Source organism: Parathielavia appendiculata (genome assembly GCF_033297405.1).
Source record: "Parathielavia appendiculata strain CBS 731.68 unplaced genomic scaffold N657scaffold_3, whole genome shotgun sequence".
Taxonomy (NCBI): Eukaryota; Fungi; Ascomycota; class Sordariomycetes; order Sordariales; family Chaetomiaceae; genus Parathielavia; species Parathielavia appendiculata.
This window is the reverse complement of record NW_026944222.1, coordinates 2,214,664-2,236,727: the sequence shown is the minus strand read 5'-3', so window position 1 is coordinate 2,236,727 and position 22,064 is coordinate 2,214,664. Positions and strand designations below refer to the sequence as shown.

Sequence of the window (22,064 nt, the reverse complement as noted above, 5' to 3'; positions counted from 1 at the left end):
GAGTCTCGGATGAATCTGCTGTCTCCCGTCTCATACACCACAAGTGACGGCAAGTCTCAGTCTCTTCCTCCCGCGCTGCCCGTTTGATATCAACTTCGCTCTCTCGTGTCTCGGAACGAGGGTTGGCGTTTGTTACGCTTGCATAGGCGCCCTGGGCATTGCGCAATCCCAACTCAACCATGATTTACCATTGACTGGCATCTTGGCCATGTTGGACACTCACGGGTTCCAGTCTACACTCCGCATCGCAAGCACAACAGCATCTTTACCAGCCGTCTGCCTGCAACCAAATGCATGTGCCGTCGCATATGGGCTCACACATACCCGCCTCACTTCCTTCCCGCCTCTGACAACGCGCGGTGTTGGCATTTCGAAAGGATAAAGAGCTGGCGGAGGACTAAACAAGGGGTGGGGGTTTTTCTAGGCCTTCCCTCATCAATTGAGAACTCATCCCAGTTCAATGGGTCCTCCAATGGCAAGAGTAACGAAAGTGGCCCGGAAGTTCAGGCCGACGCTTGCAATCCATGACCAATTCAGACACTGGGAGGTTTACGGGTCCGGCCTCCGTCCGGCAGCCAGGCGTTGAGGAGGCTGGGCTTTTAAAAGTACCTACCTACTGCTGCTCCTCCGGGAGTCGACGTGAATCACCTCGGTTGATGTAAGTTAATGGTATCTAAGGACCCTAGGTTAGCTTAGGCCCGAGTCTGGGAAGCAGCAGCGCACCCCTTGACCAAACAGGATGCTCTCAAGTAAGGTATCGCCCCATCCAAGCTGTTAGTGCAGCCCAAAAAAATGTATGTATAAATCATCCTCTCAACTAAGGTAACCCTATTGACAGATTGATGTGTTTGCAGGTTCACTTCCGTACGGTATTCGGTTGGATATGTTTCAATCTCTTGCTACACGAGATGTCGACCGGGCTCATCAACGCCGCAGCTTCACCGATAGTGTACTGCAATTGTTCGGAGAACCAACCGCTCAGTTACTAGAGGATAACAACACCCGCAGCAAATCTGTAATTTCAACCACTCAGAATGAATCCGCACAGACGAGATATGGCAACTTGGTCTTGCTGTGTCTCGCCAATAAGATCGCATTATGCGTGTGCTCGAGTAGATACTTGGTTAACGCCGCCGAGATACGCAAGTCAAAAGCCCAGAATGCCCGCCACATCCGTCCTCCTTCTCCCTAGATCGCCGAGCCATGGTCCCCATCCGCCCCCTCCCCCTCCCTCAGCATACAAGCACACCCATAGGCCCGCTTAAACTCGTCCACCTCCATCCCCTCGAGCACCTTCAGCGCCTTCCTGGTCGCCGCAATCTTGCCGTGCCGACTGCTCGCTGCCACGGCATGCGCAAGCGTCAGCGCATGCACCCGCACGGCGCACACCACCTGCGTCGGCGCGTTCACCATCATCCTGGCCGCCACTTCCCCGCCAATCTCACCACCATCTCCGCCCTCCTCCGCAGCGGGCAGAGGCAACTCTTTGACCAGCAGTCGCCACTCGCCGCACCTGAACCGGTTCTGCATAACGCCCGCCAGCTCCGTAACAGGGTGCTTGTTGGCAAAGGCGTCATACAGCCGCATATCCTCGAAGAAGGGCCTGACGTGGCGCGCAAAGAAGTCCCTGACCTGGCCAAAGTCATACTCGCTGTCCACAAACACGGCGCCGACGTACGCCTCGACCACGTCGGGCAGGCACTTGGGCGGGCGGCTGCACTGCACCCAAAAGTCCCTGCAGAACTCGTCCTCGGTCCCGCCGCGCGCCACAGCCTCCTGTCTGGCGCGCTCCAGCGCGTCCTCGATTTCGGCGACGTACTCGGCCACCTCCTTCTGGATCGCCGGCGAGCAGTAAGCGATGGCCTTGTGGAAGCTCAGATACACGGCCAGGCAGCCGAAGAACTGGTTCGAGACCATGGCCATCTTGTGCTCCGTCAGCCACTGCGGGTCGGCGCCGGGAAACTTGCGGAACAGAAACTCGACGCAGGCCATGTCGAGGAGGGCGTCGCCGAGGAACTCGAGGCGCTGGTACGAGGGCAGCTTCTCGTACACGGACGGGTAGGTTGGGTGCTGGAAGGCGGAGCGGAGCAGGCGCGGGTACGTGAAGGCGTAGCCCATGCGCTCGTGGAAGCGCGCGGCCATGTCGAGCTGGACGCCGTTGCACGGCGCCGTCTGCCAGTCCGGCTTGGTGTAGGCGGCGTAGTAGTCCTGGTAGGATTTCATGGCGTGGTGTTTGTCCCTGACCATGATGCTGACGGCCTGGATGGCGAGGTCAAAGTTGGTGGGGTCTTGCTCCTGCGCCGTGAGGTAAGCCGCGCCGATGAGGGCCTCGCAGACATCAGCGATGGTCTTGTCGGCGAGGACGTGCTTACGCGTGGGATCATTGCGCTTGCCTTTTTTGAGCGTGAGACCCTGGGGGTACCAGCTCCGTCGGTCGAACGCCATGGACCGGACGTATTCCTCGAGCTTGACCTCGAGGGCGTTGTTGAAAAGGTTGCGGTTACATATCAACAACATGCGCTCGACGTGGTACTCAAACTCGGCCTTGTCGGGATTGAGCGTGAAGATGGAGATTGTGGTTGCCATCTTAAGGAAGCAGTCACCGAGAAATTCGAGCCGCTCGTAGTTGTTGCCCATGCCGCTCTGGAAGTTGAGCTGCTCGGCATCATGCTCTTCAGTATTGTCGCTATCCTTGGTGAAGGCCTCCAGCGCAAGGTCTGGACGGATGTTCAGACCAAGCAATTTGCAGGCATCCAGGGCAACAAGATTCGAGTCGATGCGGTGAATGATCGCCGGGAAGGTGTATGCCATAGCTACCACGTCCACCGGTATCTGCATCATATTAGCGATGAGTTTCCCAAGGTCTATCTGTTACCACTTACCGGCGAGATTCTCAGGGGCTGCAGGACGAGGAAACACTGCTTCGGCTCCAGATCGTCATCTCCAACGTTGTCAACCAGGAGGTTACGGCGGATGGGCAGTAGCTCTGCCTCAACTACCGGCTGGCCCGCCTGGGGAGTCAGAATGGAGCGAGACTTGGACCAGGCGCTGAGACTGTAGTTGATAATGTCATGGGTTTGGCAATTTACGCGCCAGGCGCGATGGCCAGGGGTCACGATGCCATCTGGTACAGGGTCTGTGGGCTTTATGTCGTGACGCCGGCGAAGTAGGAAGAACTTCCGTGAGCCATTGTACGGGTCGGCAACATATTTATCTTTGAAGAAGTCATCCGGTTCGTTAAAGGTGTACGCGATGCGCTCGTTCTGCTGGACGAACATCACCGCGGGCCAGTTGATGACCTGCGCCGGATCAGAGACCGAGTCAAAGTCCGAGGCGTGTTCCATCTGCGTTGGGGCAAGGAAATAGGGGAGTTGGGCTGCCGTGGCTTCATATTCCTTGCTGAAGATATCCTTGAACACAGTCAAGGTGAAGGCGGTCAAGCCTTGGATGCGAGTGTCGTCCGGTTTGACGCATCCAGGAACTGGAATGCAATTGACTGCCGACGAACGATCGGCGCCGAAGTAGAGCGGAAATGACGCAACCTGTCCAATCGGCTGACGGGTCATGAGAAGAAGAGGTGTAGATGGCCGGCCAAGCGCGGCCGGGTTCTCCAGGGTCAAGGCCATGATGTAGAGCTCCGAGGGCTCTCCTAAGACGGACCAAATCTCGGGCTTGATGCGCATATCGTAGTGTGCCTTCTTCTTGGAACCGACAGCGAGCCGGGCGTTGCGCATGGCTGGGAGCTGCTTCGTGAAGACGGGCCGCAGATGCTGGTCAAGATACTTCCCCTTGATCAGCTGGAGGCACATCTCGAAAGCAGCCGAGCACTTGGCCACAGCCTTGCTGGAGTGGACCTGCCCTATGGCATTCTTGATGGGAGACAAGTCCGGTAATATGACCTCGCACTGGAAGCCTCCGGGGACATGGCAAATCATATAGTTGGGCGTCAAATTGACCTCGGGCGGGTGCGGGAGCGAGGCCACGAAGGCGGCCACGCATAGCAGGCTCTGCTTGTAGTTGAGCTTGGCCCCAGTCTCTGGAACTGTATACTGCCGCTGGTCTTTCTCATTTCGAAGGAAATAATCCATGTTGAAGTTGTTGCCCGTCAGCTTTCTGTCGTCGGGCATGGCCTCGCAGAACTTGCGCAGGGCATCTTCGTTGCGCTGGTTCTGTTTCAGCTTGTCGAAATGACTGGCGTTGCCCTTCTCGACCATGTGAATGTAGATCGAGCCTTCCTGGCGGGCTCTCCCGCGAGACTGGATGTATTGGATCAGAGTGTTGTTAAGATCGTATCGGATGATGACGTTGCAGTTTGGGATGTCGAGCCCCTCCTCGGCAACAGATGTCGCGAAGACGCAGTTGAGCTCGCCCTTTTTGAACTTGATGATGGTCAAGACCTGCTCACGGTATGTCACCTTGGTGTTGTCCCAGCCAGCCTCGCGACGGCCGCCGCCGACCTGTCCTCTATTAGCATGCGCAGTTCACTGCCCATAGCTTAGGCAACTTACCAGCACGCCAGGTTCAAGACCAGGGATCTTCATCTCTGGTTGCTGCAGCAGGTCAACAAGTAGCGACGCAACATTTCTCTGCTTGACAAAGACAATGCACCGGCGGTTACGGTCGACGCCGCTGAACTGGTCCCGAAGGATATTGTAAAGCAGTATGACCTTAGGTGACAGAAGGTCGCGGCTGAGACTGGGTCTAGAAAAGCCGTACTCCTTCACCAGCCTGTGTGCTGCCTGGACTTTGCTGGTATGCTCGCCCATGTCCGGGCAGTAGGCCGACTCGCGCAGGAGCTTTCGCTCGGTCCGGGCCTCCAGTCTCACAACCTCATCTCCCCTGAAGAAGAGTTGCCAGTAACGGTCGGCGCACCATGGACCAAGCTCGGCGGCCGTGGTCGCAGCGAAGGCGAACGGCTTCCTGAACACGCTGTTGTTGCCCACCAGCTCCCTCAGCGCCTGGTTAAGCTCCGTCTCCCAGTCTGGCCCACTCCTGTCATACTCTACCAACACCTCTCGCTTCAACTTGGCTGAGGTGTGTTGCATAGCGGCCGGGTCAGCAACTGTGGCGATCTGGCTATGAAGCAAGGCTTCGAGCTCGGCAGCGGCGATTTTGGGGTCAATCTGAGCATCGGCGGGAGAAGCCGTCATTCCAAGGATGCGCGGCCTCCTCTCCTCGTCCTCCACCTCAACGTAGAAATCCTTGATGATGCGGGCATACGGGTGGTTCTTCTTGGTGTGGTGGGCCTCATCAAACACCAAGAGGTTGATCTGGTCCATCCGGATGAAGGAATGATGGAGGCATTGGTTGAGGATAGCGGCAGTGCAGACGATGGCCATGTTTTCGCTCGTCATCTTCTCCCAGAAGTCTTTGTCCGTCGAGACGTCCTCGATCATGTCGCCGCAGAGTTTCTCGACGGGGTAGTCCAAGTTGCAGGCCAGCACGGCATATTGCTGGAACACGAGAGCAACCTTGTCGACGAGGAAGAAAGCGGTGCGCTTGGGGAGTCCCTTGGACCTGTCCTCTAGTTCATTCTGGATGGTCCATCCCAACAGCAGGGCTGCAATCAGAGTCTTGCCGGAGCCTGTGGCCAATGTCAGCTATGATTCTCCGTGAAGTAGCAAAACCACCCATGGCCGTCTTACCTGTATCGAGCACGGCAATGGTGTTTTGCGTCTTGGCCAGCTCAAAAAGCTCGAGCTGGTAGTCGCGCGGGTTCGTGATGATGCGCTTGTTCTCAAAGTCCCTGGTCAGCGATTGGAAGGTCTTGTCGTCGTCGTCGACAATGAACTTGTCCAAGCCCTTTGCGAGATTCTGCTGGTTCTCCTCGATCCACGCATCAAATGCGGCGTTATCAGCTCGCTTCCTCTCCGAGATCTTGCGCGGATTAGGCGGAGCGTTGACGACCCATTGCTTGGTGCCGTCGTTGTCTTCTTTGTCCGAGTCGGCGCCGTTAGCCATATCGTCTTCATCCTGAGCGTTTGCAGGGATGCCAAGCGAGTCGCCCGCTATCAGTTCATCAATGTCCATCAGGTCATCCTCGACCGATGCTGGCTGCGATGACACCGGCGCCGAAGGGACGCCTTCCAGTTCGACATCCATCGTTGCGTTGCGTTGCGCTGCCGGGGATGTCGTGAGGGTGTGAAGGTGAAAGTATCGGTCAGAGCAAACAGTTTGCTCAATGGACTTCTCCCACTATCTGCTATGCCTTGGCGCTTGGGTCAGGATGAAGTTATGGATGTGAACGCGATTGCGTGAGGAAAGGTGCGTGGAGATGGGCAACTTAAGGCCAACCTCGCCAAGTTTGAGAGGTTGGGCTGAGTTCGGCCACCAGTTGAGTGTTTTGGGTCAAGACAGGCTGGTACATGGGTGGCTGCAGTCTTTTGGCGATTCTAAGGTGAGTAATTCTCTGATGTGTCAGAAAATAAATGACAGCTTGAAGGCGGCGCCTTCAAGTCCTCATGCGTTTCAGAGACTGTGATGCCCGCTTGCAGAAAGTTTGTTATGCTGAAAACCACTGCGGTTTCCTGAAATTCTTGGGGAATGAGAAGCAGCGAGGGCAGAAACAAGTCGCTTTCAACGATTGAATGGAACTCACTATTCCCAGTCTGAAGTCATATGGCCAGCTGGTTCCGCCAAGCGTTGCCCAAATTTGATGATGGTGTTGAAGTTTACCCTCGAGCTCGGCACCTATTCACGGACTTAATCTCTCTAACGTCCACTTGTCCTGGCCATCTTCGCCCCGGACACGGTCATAGACAAATCGGTCGTGTAACCGGTTCTGCCGCCCCTGCCAGAACTCGACTCGCTCCGGCACGATTCTCAGGCCGCCCCAGAACTCTGGCACTGGGATCTTCTCGACACCCTCGAATTTCTCTTCTGTCTCCTTAACCCACTTGTCCAGCTTGGCACGGCCGTCGTCGCCCTCCACATTGGGATCCGGCTGCAGCACAGCGCTCTGCCGACTCGACCACGCCCCGATCCGGCTGCCTCTTACCCTCGTGTCATAGTACGCCTGGCTCTCCGCCGCCAAGAGCCTTTCAGCCCTCCCCTCTACACGGACTTGTCTCTCCAGCGGCTCCCACCAAAAGACCAACGACGCCCAGCGGTTCCCCGTACTCGACCCGTCGGCGGTCCCAAACAGATCCCTCGCCTTCCCGCTGGTGCCGAAATTGCTGTAGATGACGAAGCCCTTCGCATCGAGCTCCTTCAAGTACACCATGCGCGCTGACACGCGGCCAGATGGCAGTTGCGCCGTGGACAGGGTGCATGTCTCCGGGTGCAGCACCCCGGTCCCGGGCTGGGACGCCTCGCGGAACCAGTCGTGGAACTGGGCGATGGGTTCGTCCGGGTTCAAGTCACTCCGCTTCAGACCGCCGCGGTGCTCCGTTTTCAGGAACTGCTCTGCTTGCCCGGGGCCGGTTGGGATCTCAAGGGAGCGGGATGAGCCAGCGGGGGCAACTGGGTTGAGGTGAGTGTCCAGGTTCTGATGACGAGTGACGACCTGAAGAGATACCTACAGATCAGCTTGGCGCCGTCTTGGGCTGGGTGAAGCGCCATTATGCTTGAGCACAGGGGCCGGGACGCTCGGTTGACTGCAGTGCGTAAGAGCAAACAGCGGGGGTGAGTCTTCATGAATCAGACGAGATGCTACGGAAACATTTCGCAGTAACTGCAATACGGACGGAATAAGCCTGCGACCCACTCCAGTAACGGATGGGCCCCACTGCTTGAACCCGTTACCCGGAGGTAAGGTACTTGACCTTAATATCCACAGGTATCAGCAAGCTTTGGTAGTACACAGTAAGGTAGTGATGGTTGGCTTGGTATGAACGGCGTGTTTCTCGGTTAACGCTGTGATTAACAAAAATTGACCCAAAGGCAACACATCTGACCTTTGGGTTGGACCAGGCAAGTTATGGCATAGGGTACCTGATGTGGCTTCTTAACATGTGAAATCTAACCGCAAGTGCCCCGCACACCCACCCCACATACGATCTGATCTTCCAGGTTCTATATCAGATCGTCATAGGTGAAGAAGACGGAGATGACAGTCCTAGCGCTTGGCCGAAGCTTAAGTTAGCGCACTGTTCCTTTTCCATCTCACTTCAGACATCTGAGCGCCATTTGTTGGAAAGATCAGCGGCCCAGGAATCGGGCAGTATTCGAGAACACTTGTTCACGAGTTTCCGGCTCCTGTTTCCCTGATCAGTCCACCAAGCCAAGCAAGCCTTTCAGCCACATTACTTCCATCTCCAGGTACAGTCCAACCCTGGTTCGTTTGTTTGCTAGTCTCCTTCTTTTACTTTCTTATTTCAATCTTTGCTCTTTCCTCTATGTCTTGAGTCTGTCTTCCTTCTCGATATCAGTGAGCACCACACGATGTAATCTTCAGAACCCCGTAACAGCCAGGGTGTGATGGGATAACGAAGGCGGAGATGCTGGTACTCAGTGGTTCTTGGCTTAAAGTGCTGAGATAGTGCACTGTTCTCTTCGAACAGAGGGAGCTTTGTCATTTTCCTTCCCATCCATTTTCAGACGTCTGAGCGCCTGTTGTGGAAGAACAGTGGTCACAGGGTTTGGCTGTATTCAGAACCACACCTCCACAGGCGTCCTCCATCTTCCTTTTCGTCTCCCAAACCACAGAATCAGCCTGACCATTGATAGTTCACAGCCTTACCCACCGTTCCCAAGCCAATTTCACCGACAGACAAAAACACCATGGGCGACGAACCTCGCTCCCTCAAAGCCGTCTTCGCGGATGCCGAAGCCAAGCGCCTCGCCCTCGATGGCTCACAGTTGCCCCAAAACTCTCCAGAATACCAAGCCACGGTGTCCTCGGCTGTGAAACTGTACCAAGAGTGTCTCAGTTTGATCGATGCCCTCTCCCTCTTCAGCCCGAACGAGTCGCTTGAGGACCTGTCGACCACAGACCTCCCATTCCTCCTTACGAACTTTCATCTCGCCGAACTCACCCAGAAACTTTCTTCTCCGTCACCCCAAGAACACGTCCAGGAACGCAAGAGCCTACTTGCATCTGCCCGTGAGGCCTACGAGCGCTACCTACACCTCCTCGACAACTACGGTCTCCTTCAAACCGCCCACCAGAAACTCTTCAAACAGTACACCGAGGCGCCCACCGCCTTTAGCACCGTACCCACCTCGAACCCAGCCGCTCGCCGGGATGCCAAGATCGCCAATCTCAAAACCGAGAAGGAGCTTCGCGCCAAGCTCGAGTTTCTCCGCCGTCGCCCAGACTATGGAACCGAGGACGACCATAAAGGAGGCACCACCGGTGGCGGGGACGAAGCTGCCGTCCGTGAGGTGCACCTCGCCAATCTCCAATACAGCACGCACATAGCCTTCCAGGCTCTCGACGGTCTCAATCGAGAGTGCGAGATCCTCGCGCTGGCACCCCCCAACCCAAGCTTGCGCGGCGGGCTCAATGTATGGGAAGAGGAAGATACGCGCCGACGCCAGAGGTACGGTGGGTTGGGCGACACTAAGAAGCCCGACTACAGCGAGCGGTTGGACCGGCCGCTGCGCGCGTCGCAGGGGCTGCCCGGGGGACCGCTGCTGTCAAAAGAGGGAAAGCCGCTGCAGCCGTTTACGCTCCTGAATAACCGGCAGGAGCTGGCCAGGGGTGTGTTTAGACCTGGACACAACCTGCCAACCATGACAATCGACGAGTACCTGGAGGAGGAGCGGCGGCGGGGCGGAATCATCGAGGGCGGTGGCGAGGCGAGCTGGCATCGGCCGGAACCGGATGAGGATGACATTGAGAAGGCGGATGAGGAGACGATGAAGGCGCGGGCATGGGATGAGTTTGTCGAGGCGAATCCCAAAGGGAGCGGAAATACCTTGAATAGGGGCTAGTGTGCAACGCGTAGTATAGACCGACTCAAATGAGAACTGTGATTATGCTTATGCTGGTCATGAAAAACTGGACAGGGCCTGTACCTATGTTTGTACCTCCAGCTCAATTGGCTTTGTCGTTTTAGCTTCAGTTAATGCCATGGGCTCCTTGCCATGGATGCCGCTTGTTTGCTATTCCTACGTAGTAATCTCAACCATGATTGAAGCACCAGGCAACACCCTACACGAGTAACAAAGTCAGAGGAGCCGAAACAGCAGGATGGCTCATAGAAAAAACCCAGTCGAGCACCGAACGCCCCCAATCCGCCCGTTCCCTCTTCACCTCTTTGCCCCGGGATCCGTACCAAGTGACTCCATGATCAAAGCCCAGCCAGACAAACAAGAATCAACACGCCTCGTCAGCATCAACCTCCTCGAACTCATCCAGCGTCGAGCCCCCATCGTCATCCGAGCCAAAGTCCATCTCCTCATCTCCACTCAAGCTCAATTCCATGCCACCTTGCACCTCCCCGTTCCAATCTCCATCTCCGGCCTCGGCCTCGACCTCCATTTCAGCCTCGTTCACGTACTGCTCAATGGCCATTCCCTGTGCCTGATGCGCAGCAGGCTGCGCATACCTAGCGTCAGCATACATGCCCTCATCCTCTGCCGCGTCCATCGTAAATGCCTCCGACCGCGGCGTGACCCCACTGACACTCGTAGTAGCCGTACCGGCACCGCTCTGCTGCACCGCCAGACTCCTCCCCGCCGTGCCATTCCCCAGCGACAGTCCGCCGAACCCCAGATCCGACGGCGCGGAAATCGTCGAGGGGCCATATCCATCCTTAGTGACAACCGTCGTCCCGTCGCCCTCCTCCACATCAGCGTCGTCGGTAGGCGCGCCCGCCGTAGTATCTCCCGCAGCGGTGTACCCCGTATGATACCCCGGCCCGGGCTCTGAGGGACCCATGTCTGTCTCGGGAATAGCCTGCTGGAAGACGCCTCCGGATCCGTCGTCCAGCCCGCCGGCCCAGATGGGCAGGTAGTTGAGCTCTGACTCGTCGAGGCACAGGAGGAGGTGGTCTGACAGGAAGAAGGGGATGCCGGAGTCAGCGTCGCGGGCGAAGGAGGTGTGAGTGGCGAGGAATGAGGCGCAGAGGCTGTTAAGGCCCTGGCTGAGCAGGCGGTGGAATTCGGGGAGGCCGAACTGGATTTGGATCTTCTGGAGCACGGGGGGTTCGAGGTGAGCGAGGGAGGGGTGGGACTCGGAGGGGACGATGGTGTGGTTTGCAAGGGCGCGGAGCAGCTCGGTGTTGAAGGTCTCCACATGGCGGTCGAGGGTGTTGCTGCGGTAGAATGTGGCGCCGAACTCGACCCGATGCTCAATAATGTTGAGTCTGGACCAGAAGAACGGCGTGAGAACTTTTTGGGCGGGGTTGAGAGTCGAGTAGAGGCTGATCAGCGGCTTACGCTCCCAGGAAGGTATGTAGTGGCTCCGTTGGGCCTCGATGAGGTCTTGCACACGACTGGAGAAAGAGCCGAACTCAAGGGCCTTGTCGATCCACTGGCGGAAGGCAAAGAGGAGGGCGGCTGTCAGGTTACCGTAGGCCCTGTGCAGGGGGTGAGATATGTCAAGGCGAGTGATGAGCGAGCCGAGGTAGCAGAGCTTCTCCCACTCAGGGTTGGGGGCCGGGAGACGGCCGAATACATTGTCAGACTGCAGCATTTGGAGGTTTCCGTTCATGCGCTCTGCGAATTCACGGCTGGCGTACTCGACAGGGTCGGAGGGATAGTCGCCGTAGTCGTCACGGCGACGCTGGGCCCAGGTCAACTGGGGTCGACCAGGTACGGGATCCGACGATGCATAGTCAACGGCAAGCTCGTTGACGAGGATCCTGAAGGCAGCTATCAGCACACTCGGGATTCGGAGGTCATAGGCCAGCTGGAAGGCCTTTTCCGGGCAGACTTCAATGAACTTTGTGTTGGGCGGCGCCACGAGCCACTGAGTGACGGGATCGACCTGAGCTGTGTTAACGACCTTGTCTGGAGAAGGACCCCGGGAAGGGATTAAGAACTCACCACAACCTGAGGAATTTCCAGCGAGATGGCAACCTGTGCAACGGTCCACATGCGCACGGCCGAGTTCAGAAGAAGACCTTCGCCGTTGATGGCCCTGAGGATACGAACAATGGCGACGCGATGGCGGATCGGGCAGTAGTCCTCAACCTTCCGCCACGTAGGTATGTGGCTCGGACCGCAGGGGGGTTCCTCAACAACGCCCGGGTTTTCAGGCTTAGGTTGCCACGCGGTATAATCTGAAAGGCCTAGAGCAGCGGTCAGCGGGGAGGGTGTAAGGAACCGCTGCCTATACATACATGCACTGCCCTGGCAGATATCGTCGTGGCCGAGAACCAGCATGGCGCCAACAGCCTTGTCGGCCAGAGGGCGTGTCGGGAGCCCGGTGCCAGCTTCAAGAACGGCCGAGGGGATGTAATGGCCAGCCAGGAACCAGAGCTTGACCGCCCGAGGCAGCCAGAGCGCGGCGGTGAGATCGGCCAGTTCCGGGCCTTCGGATGGGGGTGTGAAGTCGAGTACATATTCGACGCCGGGAGGGAGTTGATGCTCGAGGCCAAGGCGTCTACGGAAGCGCTTCTGGGCTCTTGGGCTGAACATGTCCTGAATCTTCTTCGAGACAAGATTAGCGAGCTTCTCGTAGCTCATGCGAAGGCGGACATCCTGCCACGGCTTCCCGTCACAAGCACAACTCAGTCCGTTGTCTTTTGGGAAGGTCACAACGGCGAGCACAGTGCCTTGGCTGTCGACCTCGGCGGTGTTTCTGATCGCGGCGATTTCCATCAGATGGACGTCGATAGCGTTCGCCGTGGCGGAGTTGAGGTTTCCATTGATCGTCAGGCCGAACGGAAACCCCGAGATGGCGGAGACAGGGGAGGGCCTCATGTTCGAGCCGGTCCGGGTTGCGAAACTGTAGTTGAGATGATGCGTGGCACTGTACAGAAGTCGGGGTGGCTGAGGAGGAGATGGCTGACTGTGAGCTCAGAAAAGCTTTGTAAGTTAGAGGAATGAGAAAAGCAGGATTGAAAGATGTTGACCAGCAGCAGATGGTCTAAGAACCGGAGCGTGGCCAGAGCCTTGTAGGGGGCCTCGCCAGGAGAATGTGATGTGTCAGGTTCTGTGTGTTGTTGTGTTGGAAGTCATCATAGCACCCCTTCCATGACAATGGTTCAACAACAAAATCGTGTCAAGATGAGAGGGGAAGCATTAATGGCTGTTCATAGCAGCACTGAGACACTCCGTCGAAGGCTCACAGCTCTCATGAGGGGTTGTCAATACATCTATGCCCGTCTCCTACGCTGCGCCACTGAGCTGCTGCTCCAACGGCGGACCAATGGTTGGAGATTCTGGAAGTGAGTGACAGTGGGGGACCCAATCAATCGGCCGCCTCAGTAATGACACAGCTTAAAGAGTCAGCCAGCTGCGTATGTACAGCACCGAGATATCGTGTCTGAGCTTAGGCAACAGCCCGTCGAGGAGGGACGTGACTGCGCTCGGTACTGGAGTTGACGTGGCTCCGACTATTTGTTCATGAGTTCTTGAAGAAACTGAATAAAACAATGGATGGTTGTGCACCTTACGCGCCAACACCCTTGGACATCATGATTTTCTATAGTAATGTCTCGTGGGCTCTTCATCCTCATGTCTACCTTCCTTCCAGAGAGCCATGAGACCCACTCGAGCCCCTTTGAAACCGTGGCTCAAGCGCCAAATACGTTGATGTCATCGCCATGTTTGAGTCGCCGTACTGGTGCGGAAACTGCGGTTTGTTTCACAAGCCAGTTTGAGGCGCCCCCAGGTTAGATCAGCCAGAGGGCTTGAAGTTATGTTTATTTCCTGAGTCCTCAACAGTTTCGCACGGCAGAGTGCACAGTCCTGACATTGCTGAGCTTGGACAGGCAACATTCATTCTGATCTGAGCCACTTACAGTGGGCCCAACCATAAAGCAGCCAATCCGGCTTGCAACCGCGGCGGATAGGGTGAACATGTCGCATCGAGCCCGACGGTGAACCTCCTATCATCCCCAACAACCTAGCCAACCCAGGGCTCTGTATCCGTACCTGACTCTCGTTCGGCCCTTGATACTTAGGTTAGGCCTTTCTGACCCCAGATAAAAGGCACACATAAGCTCAAGAATTTTGGCCGGCCTTGCTCCCGATAGCTGCACGGCGACGAGCCTGCGCTTTTGGATTGTTGCTGGCAGCGTTCGATAGCAAAGGCCCTCGTTGGCCTGTGGATTTGACTTGTTGCAATCCAGGTCTGCAGACTCTAGGCGCTGCTTTGTCGAATGATGAAGCGATGCAGGATCGTCCAAGCGTATCCTTCAACTGGGCGTCCTCGCCTTTATGATGATGCAGGCTGTTTATAGCTCGAACTCGACGGGAGCCAGGGAGGTGTCCCCCTGAACCCAGTGTTGAGAGCGGTAGTCAACAGGATAGTTTGTAATGACATTATTTTGGTGGTCCGTCCGCTGTCGGCAGCAAATTCGTCGGAGTATTTTTTTTTGACCTGGACTACGGTACTGTTAAATTTAAGAGAACCTACGCCCAGGACTTCGCCGAGGTTATCAGGCTCCGTGTAATCTTTCCATAGTCAGGTTTCTGGATTACACACTGGGCCTGTCGTATAGTCTCAACAGAGCAGGTTACCGACTTCACGTCCTGCGCCGCCATGGTACCCGTTCGGCCCAGCATTACGTCCCCGTCATCGAGCCTGATGAGCCTCTGTCTTCCGGCTTCACCACAAGGTATTGTACCAAGTCGATCAGTTCTAGCTGCTAGGGAACATCAAGGCTCCCAAGCCCGTCCTGCGCTCTGCTCTCGGTCCATCCTTCTCATTCTCATCAGAGAGGCCGATACCTTAGACAGGATGATGTGATGATGTTATGGACGACTGGAGGTACAGAATCACAGACAATGCACGCTAACTGCTCTCAGCCTTGGCGTGCCCCACCCCCGTAACGATGAAGGGCATGAATGGCATTGTTCCCATTGAGTCCACTTTGTTCCAGTCGATTATTTGCTAAGGTACAATAAGGTACACGTCAAAAATGATATTACCGTTGGAAGGCACCCTATACGCCGATATCTGTGTCGGCTGGGTTTGTAACCCGGAGTTCGTCACCAGAGGAGGGAAAGCATCAGGACGTTCTAGGCCTTGGAACCACCGGGAACCACTGAAGTCATGACCCCTGTCTCTTGTTACCCAAAGAGCCGAGCGAGGCCGGCTGCTTGTCGGGGCCAGCCCCCCTTGCATCCGAGGTGTGTCGCGTGCCACCCGATCCGGTCCCAGCTAAGGTTTGGTAGCATCTCCACCCAACCCATCTCGGGGGAAACCAGGAGCATCGGAAAACATCGCCATGAACCGAGGTTGGCTAGAGTCCTGAGTATATGGCCTATTCTCCTGACATCCGCTCCCTAGCAAGGTGTGAGCTTTCATGCCCGTTCGCCGCACGAACCACATACTCTATCCTGCTTCTTCGATGCCCTCGTCAGAGACACATGGAAGTGTGCTGCATTGATGAAGTCTGATCGCGAATTGCCCCTTCACCGCCATCCTATGGTATCCAGCTCCAGCTCAACCATTTCTTCAAGTGTTCCTGGCCTCCCACAATCTCTCCCGCTTAGACGACTTTCATCGACGCAGTGATCACCATCTCTTCGACTCCGTCACTTTTTCAGCCGGAAAAACGTAATCGCAACCGCACTCCCAACCACGGCTCTACCTTCTTCCACCTCGTCTGCTCTCCGAGTCTTCGCGTAAGTACCTTGCATACATCCCGTCTATGCTATCTCAGCTGCTTCTCCAGTAAATCCAATCTCCTCTCCACCTAAACATAAGCATACTACCTCATCACATCCACATCTCATCGCCCAAGCCATTACAAATGTCAGGTGTCCAACCAAACAGATACAAAACTGCTAACGTCCCCCAGGCGGCACCCTCGCCTGACTGTGGCCGGTCTAGTACTCGGAGCCGCATACTTCGGCCTGCAGCGCGGCGCAAGGAACATGGCCGAGAACGACGCGCGGCAAAAGAGCCGGCCCGAGACGAGCCTGTACGTCCCCGTCGACCGCAGCGGCGGGGGGCTTTGAAATCTGTTGTCTGCATTCAGGTCTCGCTTGGGTCTGTCCGGCTTTAGGGAGGGAGAAAGTAGAGGGCTTAGCTGGTGTTTGGTGAATGGCGGAGTCGGGGAAGAGAAATCCACTTTCACTACTTTTCGAATTGCATCGGGGTTGTATGTCGGGCAATGAGTGATGAGAAGAGGCCGCCCCAAGGGACAGAGGCAGGGAAGGGGTGGAAAAGGACGAAATGATGTGTCTTGGATGATATCATGGTACAATCCCTTTTCGAAACTGGCTTGGGAAAAGGCAATCTGGTCAAGGGCACCGGATACTTGTACGATTGAACCGAGACAACCTTAAAATGAGAGCGCATCAGGGGTCTAAACCTCAACAAAAAAGGGCACCAGGGCCCGTCTCTGCGTTCGCGCCATTACCTATAAGTCATAGGCAATAGAAGTTGCACCAGCAAAACAACGGCAAACAACCTTCACAGGCGCACGAAACAGCATCAAGCCAAGCAACCAATGATATTACCACCTGACGCAGAAAACCAGCTCCAATCCATCCCAGATGACGACCGGAGAACGAGCTGTCACGTCTAGCAGCTTCCGATGCTTCGAAACCGTATACCAGAATGCCTCCGCACAATATCCGCACACACCGAGAGCAGAAATGCAAGGGAAATGCTCAAAACGCCGCCCAATGCAACCCGTACCAACCCTGAAACCAGAAAGCGAACCCGTCCTAGGAACATACAAGTAATCCCACCCTCGCCGTAAACAAACAAGCGGCCGCCACCCCCTCAAATCTCACAACGAAAGCCCACTCGCCGCAACCTCCAATTCATCCCCATCGTCAGGAGAGCGTCCCGTACTCAAACTACCCCCACCACCGCCTCCAACAACAGTTTCCCTCTCCTTTCCCTTCTCTTTAACCCCGGACCCACTGCCCCCTCCAATCCCCAAGTCGGCAGTACCGCCTCCGCCGCCCTCAGCCTTGGGACTCCTCCAAGCTCCCCCCTTCCTCCCAGGCCATACCCCTCTCCTCGACGCAGCCGTGTTCGCAGTCGCAGCAACAACAGCACCCCGCATCCTCCTAGTTCCCACCCCACCTCCTCCCTCCCTCTCCCTCTCCCTCTCCCTCCCATACCCAACAGCAACCTCAATCAAAGCCTGCCCGCGCGAAGCAACACCACCAGCAGCGCCGGCGCCAGTCCCAGTGCCGCCAGAAACTGAAGTCGGATCCGACCCGGCCAGCATCCTCACTTGTTGCCCGCCATGATGTGTATGCGTGTGACGGTGCTGCCTGTTGTCCCACGACGAAGACGGTTTAATACTATTTAGCACGCCAGCACTACCACCAGCACCACCACTCCCACTGCCGCCACTCCCAACCTCGGCCGCATCCCCGTCAGAATTATGCGCCGTATTCGGCACCGACATGCGCAGCGTGCGCATCTCGCGCACCATGTCCCCCAGGCTGGCCTCCAGCGACTTCATGCGCGCGAGCATCATCATCCTGCTGCTGTGGCCGTGGTGGCGGTGCCGGGGCATGCTGATATCGTCGATGCCGATGCTGCGCAGGCTGCTCGGGGTATTGGTGTTGTTGTTGTTATCAGCCGCGTCCGCGTTTGCTGACGCGGCGAGGTCGGCCAGGGAGCGGCGGCGGAGGGGGGGTCTGTTGGGGGAAATGGAGGTGCCAATGGGGATGTCGAGTGTCAGCCCGCCGGTGCGGGTGTGCACTGCCGTGCGGGACGACATGGGGTCAATCATAGATCGCGGACGGGAAGCAAGATAGAGGGAGCGCCGCGGGGAGCGGCGGCCGGTGCCTGGTGTGGCAGGGGTTGCGACGGGGGTATGGCGGGCGGTGATGGGGCGCGAGGAAATGTTGCGGGAGACGGGCCAGGCCGAGGCCGAGGAGGAGCTGTATGGGCGGCTTTCCTCTGGCGCGTACAGTATCGTGTTGGTAGACAGGGTCCGGTTGTGTAGCGGCACTCGGCGCGACGTGGGCGGGCGTGGGGATTCGACCGAGATGTCTGCGCTGTTGAACCGAGTGGCAACGGGCGTCGTGAAGTAGTCCTCCTCGATAGCCTCGTCCCCTGCTGCGCCGCGGTCGTCCACAGTGTTTGTCATGTCGTCCCCTTCGTCCTCATCGTTCGTGACCAGTTCATCATCACCGTCCGCTTCGGCATCCGTATGTTCTTTCACTTCAAAGGCGTAATCTCTTCGCGCGATGCCGTCGTTGGACGTATCGACTGGAAACGGGCAAGCAGCATCTGGGTTGAGGTCGGCGGGATCGCTTGCCGTGGATCGGATATCCGAGTAGTGCCTTGGAAACCTCGACGGCCTCTCGCGGTTCATTTCCAACCTCTTGAGCCAGTCACTGCCTATCCTGCTGTTGATGGTTGAATAGTTCTGCGGCGAGGTGTAGGCTCCATCGTGCTGGTCCATCCACGTCCGGATCGCAGTTTGTGTTTTCCTCCGCTCATGACGTCTTTGCGGCCTCGTGTCAGGGGCGCGCCGGAAGACTTCTTCTAGAGCGCGATCCTTGTGGAAGCCCACCACGGATTCTTGACGCACTCGGATGCTGGGGCTGAAAAAGGCCGACATAGTTGCCGGGTCCGAAGACGAATGGAAGCGAGCGTTGGGCAGTTTGTCTACCAGGTCCGTCGCCTCGAACATGCCAGGCGACAGGAGATATTTCTCGTACAAATAGATGCAGAAAAGCAGCGGAAAATGCGTCGCCCTCAGGACTGCACGGTTGAGCTGCACGAACCGGTTTATCGGCATGCAGTATCTCAGGGGCATGAGAGCCCATGCGAAGAGATTGCCCGGCGCAGCGTAGGCAAAAAGGGCGTCACTCTTGGCCATGGATATGGTAGTGATGGCAAATGTGAAGCTGGCAATGGTCAGCCCTGGACAACTAGCGATGGTGTTGAGGACTCACTGGTACTCCTGGCTCGCCTTTGAAGTGAGAGACATGAAGGAGTTGCTCAAGATAATGACGAGCATCGTTCTGGTATGAGTCAGCCGTATTGTTCTCAAGGGCTAGGTCACGAATATGTAGCTTACAGAATTATGAAGTGGCTGATAACAAGGAATAGGCCCAAGAGGGTCTTGCCCAACCAGTTGTAGGATGGCCACCTAAAGAAAAGAGTGGTCGGTCAGTCGCCTTACGTCTCCGTCGTGCACGGTTCCACTTACAACTCCCAAGCAGACGGGGTGTAGCCCATAAGGATCTGAAACATCTTGTAACCCAGCGCCGAGGTATTATCGGCGGGCTTAGAAAAGGCGAAGAACACAAAGAATCCGCTGCAGCAGATGAATATAAGGACCGAGACAGCGGCCAGGTCGATTGCCAGCAATCGCAGAGCTATCAGCAGCTGAGAGAAGTAGCGGGAGTGGTCTAGCACGCCGAAGATCCTTGGCAGCAAGAGTATGGCGTTGACGGCGAGGACATCATAAGCGTTCTGGTTCCATTTGTGAGAATCAACGAGGAACACGCCATAGATGCGCATGCAGTAGTAAATGATCAAGAGCAGAAGGATGCCGAGGTCGAAAATATTCCAAAAGCTCATGACGTAGAATGAGAGACCCTGCTCGTTGAAGCCGACCAGCTCATCGAGCATAAAGCCGGCGCTCCAGAACCAAAAGAGCAGCTCCAAGCTCGTGATCTTGCTCGACCTTTGGCTTAGGACCGCTAGAAACAGGCAGATCAAGACAGCTAGGGAGCCTGTCGAGAAAAACTGCCGGTAACGGGGGACTCGGAGCCGGGACAGGCTGAATAGGGAAGCAGTCCTCGGGTTGTACAATGTCACAGGACGGCGGCCGACGAAGGATGATGGGAGCCCAACAGGGCTCTCTTTAGCTCGCCGGTCACCCAGTAAAGGGGAGCGAACCGTACTGTGGCGCCGAGATGGGTTGCTCGAGGCGATGCTTGACGCAGAACCCTGGGGCTGAAATACCTCGGTAGGCGGCGAAAAGCTGATGGCGCCGTTCCAGATCGCCTCGAGCTGCTGCACAACAAGAGGATGGGACACGAAGTGCTTGGCAGAGGCGCGAATGGCAACTTCGAGGGTCGAAGTCCTCGGAAAGGCCGGCTTTGGGCCGCCTACCCTTGCGGCGAGAGGTGTCTGTGATCCCGCAACGCCTTGGAGTGGGTAGAAGTCGTGGCAAAGCGCATCGATCAGCTCTCTAGTCCTGTACTCCCTGAGCATCTTGATAGCCAACAACTCGCACACCCTTGCCATGGTCGCACTTGTGCCGGCACTTGCTGGGTACAGTTGGCCTTCCTTCTCAAACTGTAGGCAGTTTGCCATCAAAGCAAAAAGAGTACCCGGGGAGAAGTGGTGGGCGCGGATCTGCTGAAACATGGGCTTGACCAGGAACTGCGAGACCTGGGGGGACCTCAGTTGGTCCCAGGTCAGGGTGGTCTCAGTCCTGGCTTGGACAATGGCGCGGATTGCGTGGGTCATGTTGTATATGGGTAGCGAGTCTGCAAAATCCGACAGTCAGCGAGACAGTGAGCTTCTTCGACCTCTCCCACGGTCAACAGCGAATAGAAAAGGGAGTGTACCTAGGTGACCGGCCGAAAAGCGAGGCAGGAGCCCGGTAGATCGAGCCATGCCATCCTCGTCCTCGTCAGGGCGGCCCGCGAGGGGGTAGCGGGACTGCTCGCCATCGTTGGACTCCTCCTCGTCGTCATCAGCCTCGGTAAAATCCGCGGTGGCATGAAGATGGCTGCGGTATTCGGCAACTGAGGGGCGGAATGCTATGTCGTGCTCGAGGTCCGCATGGTCATCGGCTTGACGACTACCCTGGAAGGGTCGCAGTAGGGCAGACAACATGGTCTGACGGGGCGAAAGCGTGCCCTGGCGCGTCAGTAAGGGCGTCTGGATGCCATGGGAAGTGTCGATGCAGCTGCTGTGTTTCGGATAGGTGCTTCGGAAGCGTCAATGGCAGATGGACGTCGCGCAACGCGTGTATTCCTCTCCGAGTCCCTTTCTCACATGCAACCAAGGCCCACAAGACAACCTCCGTCTAGCAGGAGCAAGAAATGGCCTGATATGGCATATACCCCTGATATCCCTTCTTCCAACCCTCTCCGTCAAGAGCCCTCCCCGTGAGAAAGAGAAGCAAGCGCGTGGAGCGCGAAGGAAGTTGAGACAGCGAAAGCTTAGGTGGTACGGAGGAGGACCGGAGGTAATATGGGCCGCCGTCTCGACCGATCAACCGAGATCACCGAGACGCCGCAGGGGTCAGGAGGAGGGAGGGTCAGCTGGGGATCCCTGCACAGCGCTAAACCACCCACCTCCCAACTCTTGTTGGAGTGATAAAACACCATCGAAATCAGAAAGATTGTTGGGGCTTTTCGGTCACACTCGAAGCGCACGCTCCTCAGAGGCCACACCGCTACCTTAAAGCTTGCCTCTTGTATTCGTACGGTAGGTGGCTCCTGGCGAATAAGGAGCGTCGAGGCAGCTGTTGCACCACAGACCTCGCGACGAATCGCGGGGTTGGTTGGAGTGGGTGGTGCCAAGAGATGCTAGTGAGGAGCCTACGTTGCGAGCAGGGTGTGTCAAGATTTAGCGACTCCGCTTTGGTTAGCGTCTCCAGTCGGAACACGGCATGTCGCAATTGTCGCGATGCATCGACGACACATGCTCCTTGCTTGGCTGACATGGGATCAACATCTGGCCAAACCTGGAACATGCATCCTCTGCGGTGACCCCATGACTGCAACTTGGTAACTTCGGTGGACGGTGAGCCTGCAGGATCCCGTCTCGTTCGGGGTAAGCCCGGGTTACACCTCCTGCAAGTCGTGCAGATATGCGAGCCCTCGCCTATCACCCGGCATGCCGACCCTCCATAGAGTCCGTTGACCAGATATGTATCGAGAGAGAGAAGGTAGAAGAAGAGTAGGTAGGTTTGCGGGAACTGCAGTGCTAGAGAAGATTCTTTGGAGCCCCAGATCGCTGAAAGATATGTATGGTCGGATCAAGTGATACTCGGAGTTGCTACGTCCCCCACGCCGCTCAAGTGCAACGCTATCGTACCTGTACCGCTACCCAT

The 22,064-nt window shown here is 56.6% G+C and overlaps 6 protein-coding genes across 6 annotated transcripts; 2 read left to right on the top strand and 4 right to left on the bottom strand.

Moving 5' to 3' along the window:
- Window positions 1–1,188: 1,188 nt before the first annotated feature.
- Window positions 1,189–6,102, bottom strand: N657DRAFT_662514 (uncharacterized protein; the record flags this gene model as incomplete). The annotated part of the gene is made up of 4 exons (XM_062795146.1): window positions 1,189–2,832; window positions 2,883–4,457; window positions 4,509–5,584; window positions 5,646–6,102. The coding sequence occupies 4 exons, from the start codon at window positions 6,100–6,102 to the stop codon at window positions 1,189–1,191; spliced, it is 4,752 nt and encodes a 1,583-aa protein (XP_062649996.1).
- A 361-nt stretch (window positions 6,103–6,463) lies between these two features.
- N657DRAFT_643020 (pyridoxamine 5'-phosphate oxidase) lies at window positions 6,464–7,888 on the bottom strand. Its single transcript, XM_062792459.1, has 2 exons — window positions 7,521–7,888; window positions 6,464–7,461 (listed from the first exon to the last, which is right to left on the bottom strand). Exons 1-2 carry the CDS (start codon window positions 7,558–7,560, stop codon window positions 6,695–6,697), a joined length of 807 nt encoding a protein of 268 aa, XP_062649995.1. The 5' UTR covers window positions 7,561–7,888; the 3' UTR covers window positions 6,464–6,694.
- Window positions 7,889–8,721: 833 nt separating this feature from the next.
- N657DRAFT_679195 (TAP42-like protein) lies at window positions 8,722–9,876 on the top strand (the record flags this gene model as incomplete). The annotated part of the gene is made up of 1 exon (XM_062796160.1): window positions 8,722–9,876. One exon carries the CDS (start codon window positions 8,722–8,724, stop codon window positions 9,874–9,876), a length of 1,155 nt encoding a protein of 384 aa, XP_062649994.1.
- Window positions 9,877–10,261: 385 nt separating this feature from the next.
- N657DRAFT_679194 (uncharacterized protein) lies at window positions 10,262–12,813 on the bottom strand (the record flags this gene model as incomplete). Its single annotated transcript, XM_062796159.1, has 3 exons — window positions 10,262–11,875; window positions 11,935–12,179; window positions 12,231–12,813. The coding sequence occupies 3 exons, from the start codon at window positions 12,811–12,813 to the stop codon at window positions 10,262–10,264; spliced, it is 2,442 nt and encodes an 813-aa protein (XP_062649993.1).
- A 1,657-nt stretch (window positions 12,814–14,470) lies between these two features.
- Window positions 14,471–15,001, top strand: N657DRAFT_643016 (uncharacterized protein; the record flags this gene model as incomplete). Its single annotated transcript, XM_062792458.1, has 1 exon — window positions 14,471–15,001. A coding segment is annotated over exon 1 (202 nt), but the record flags the coding sequence as incomplete, so codon positions are not given.
- Window positions 15,002–16,802: 1,801 nt separating this feature from the next.
- On the bottom strand, window positions 16,803–20,839 carry N657DRAFT_569196 (uncharacterized protein; the record flags this gene model as incomplete). Its single annotated transcript, XM_062788644.1, has 5 exons — window positions 16,803–18,891; window positions 18,940–19,008; window positions 19,065–19,136; window positions 19,197–20,487; window positions 20,569–20,839. The coding sequence occupies 5 exons, from the start codon at window positions 20,837–20,839 to the stop codon at window positions 16,803–16,805; spliced, it is 3,792 nt and encodes a 1,263-aa protein (XP_062649991.1).
- Window positions 20,840–22,064: the final 1,225 nt, after the last annotated feature.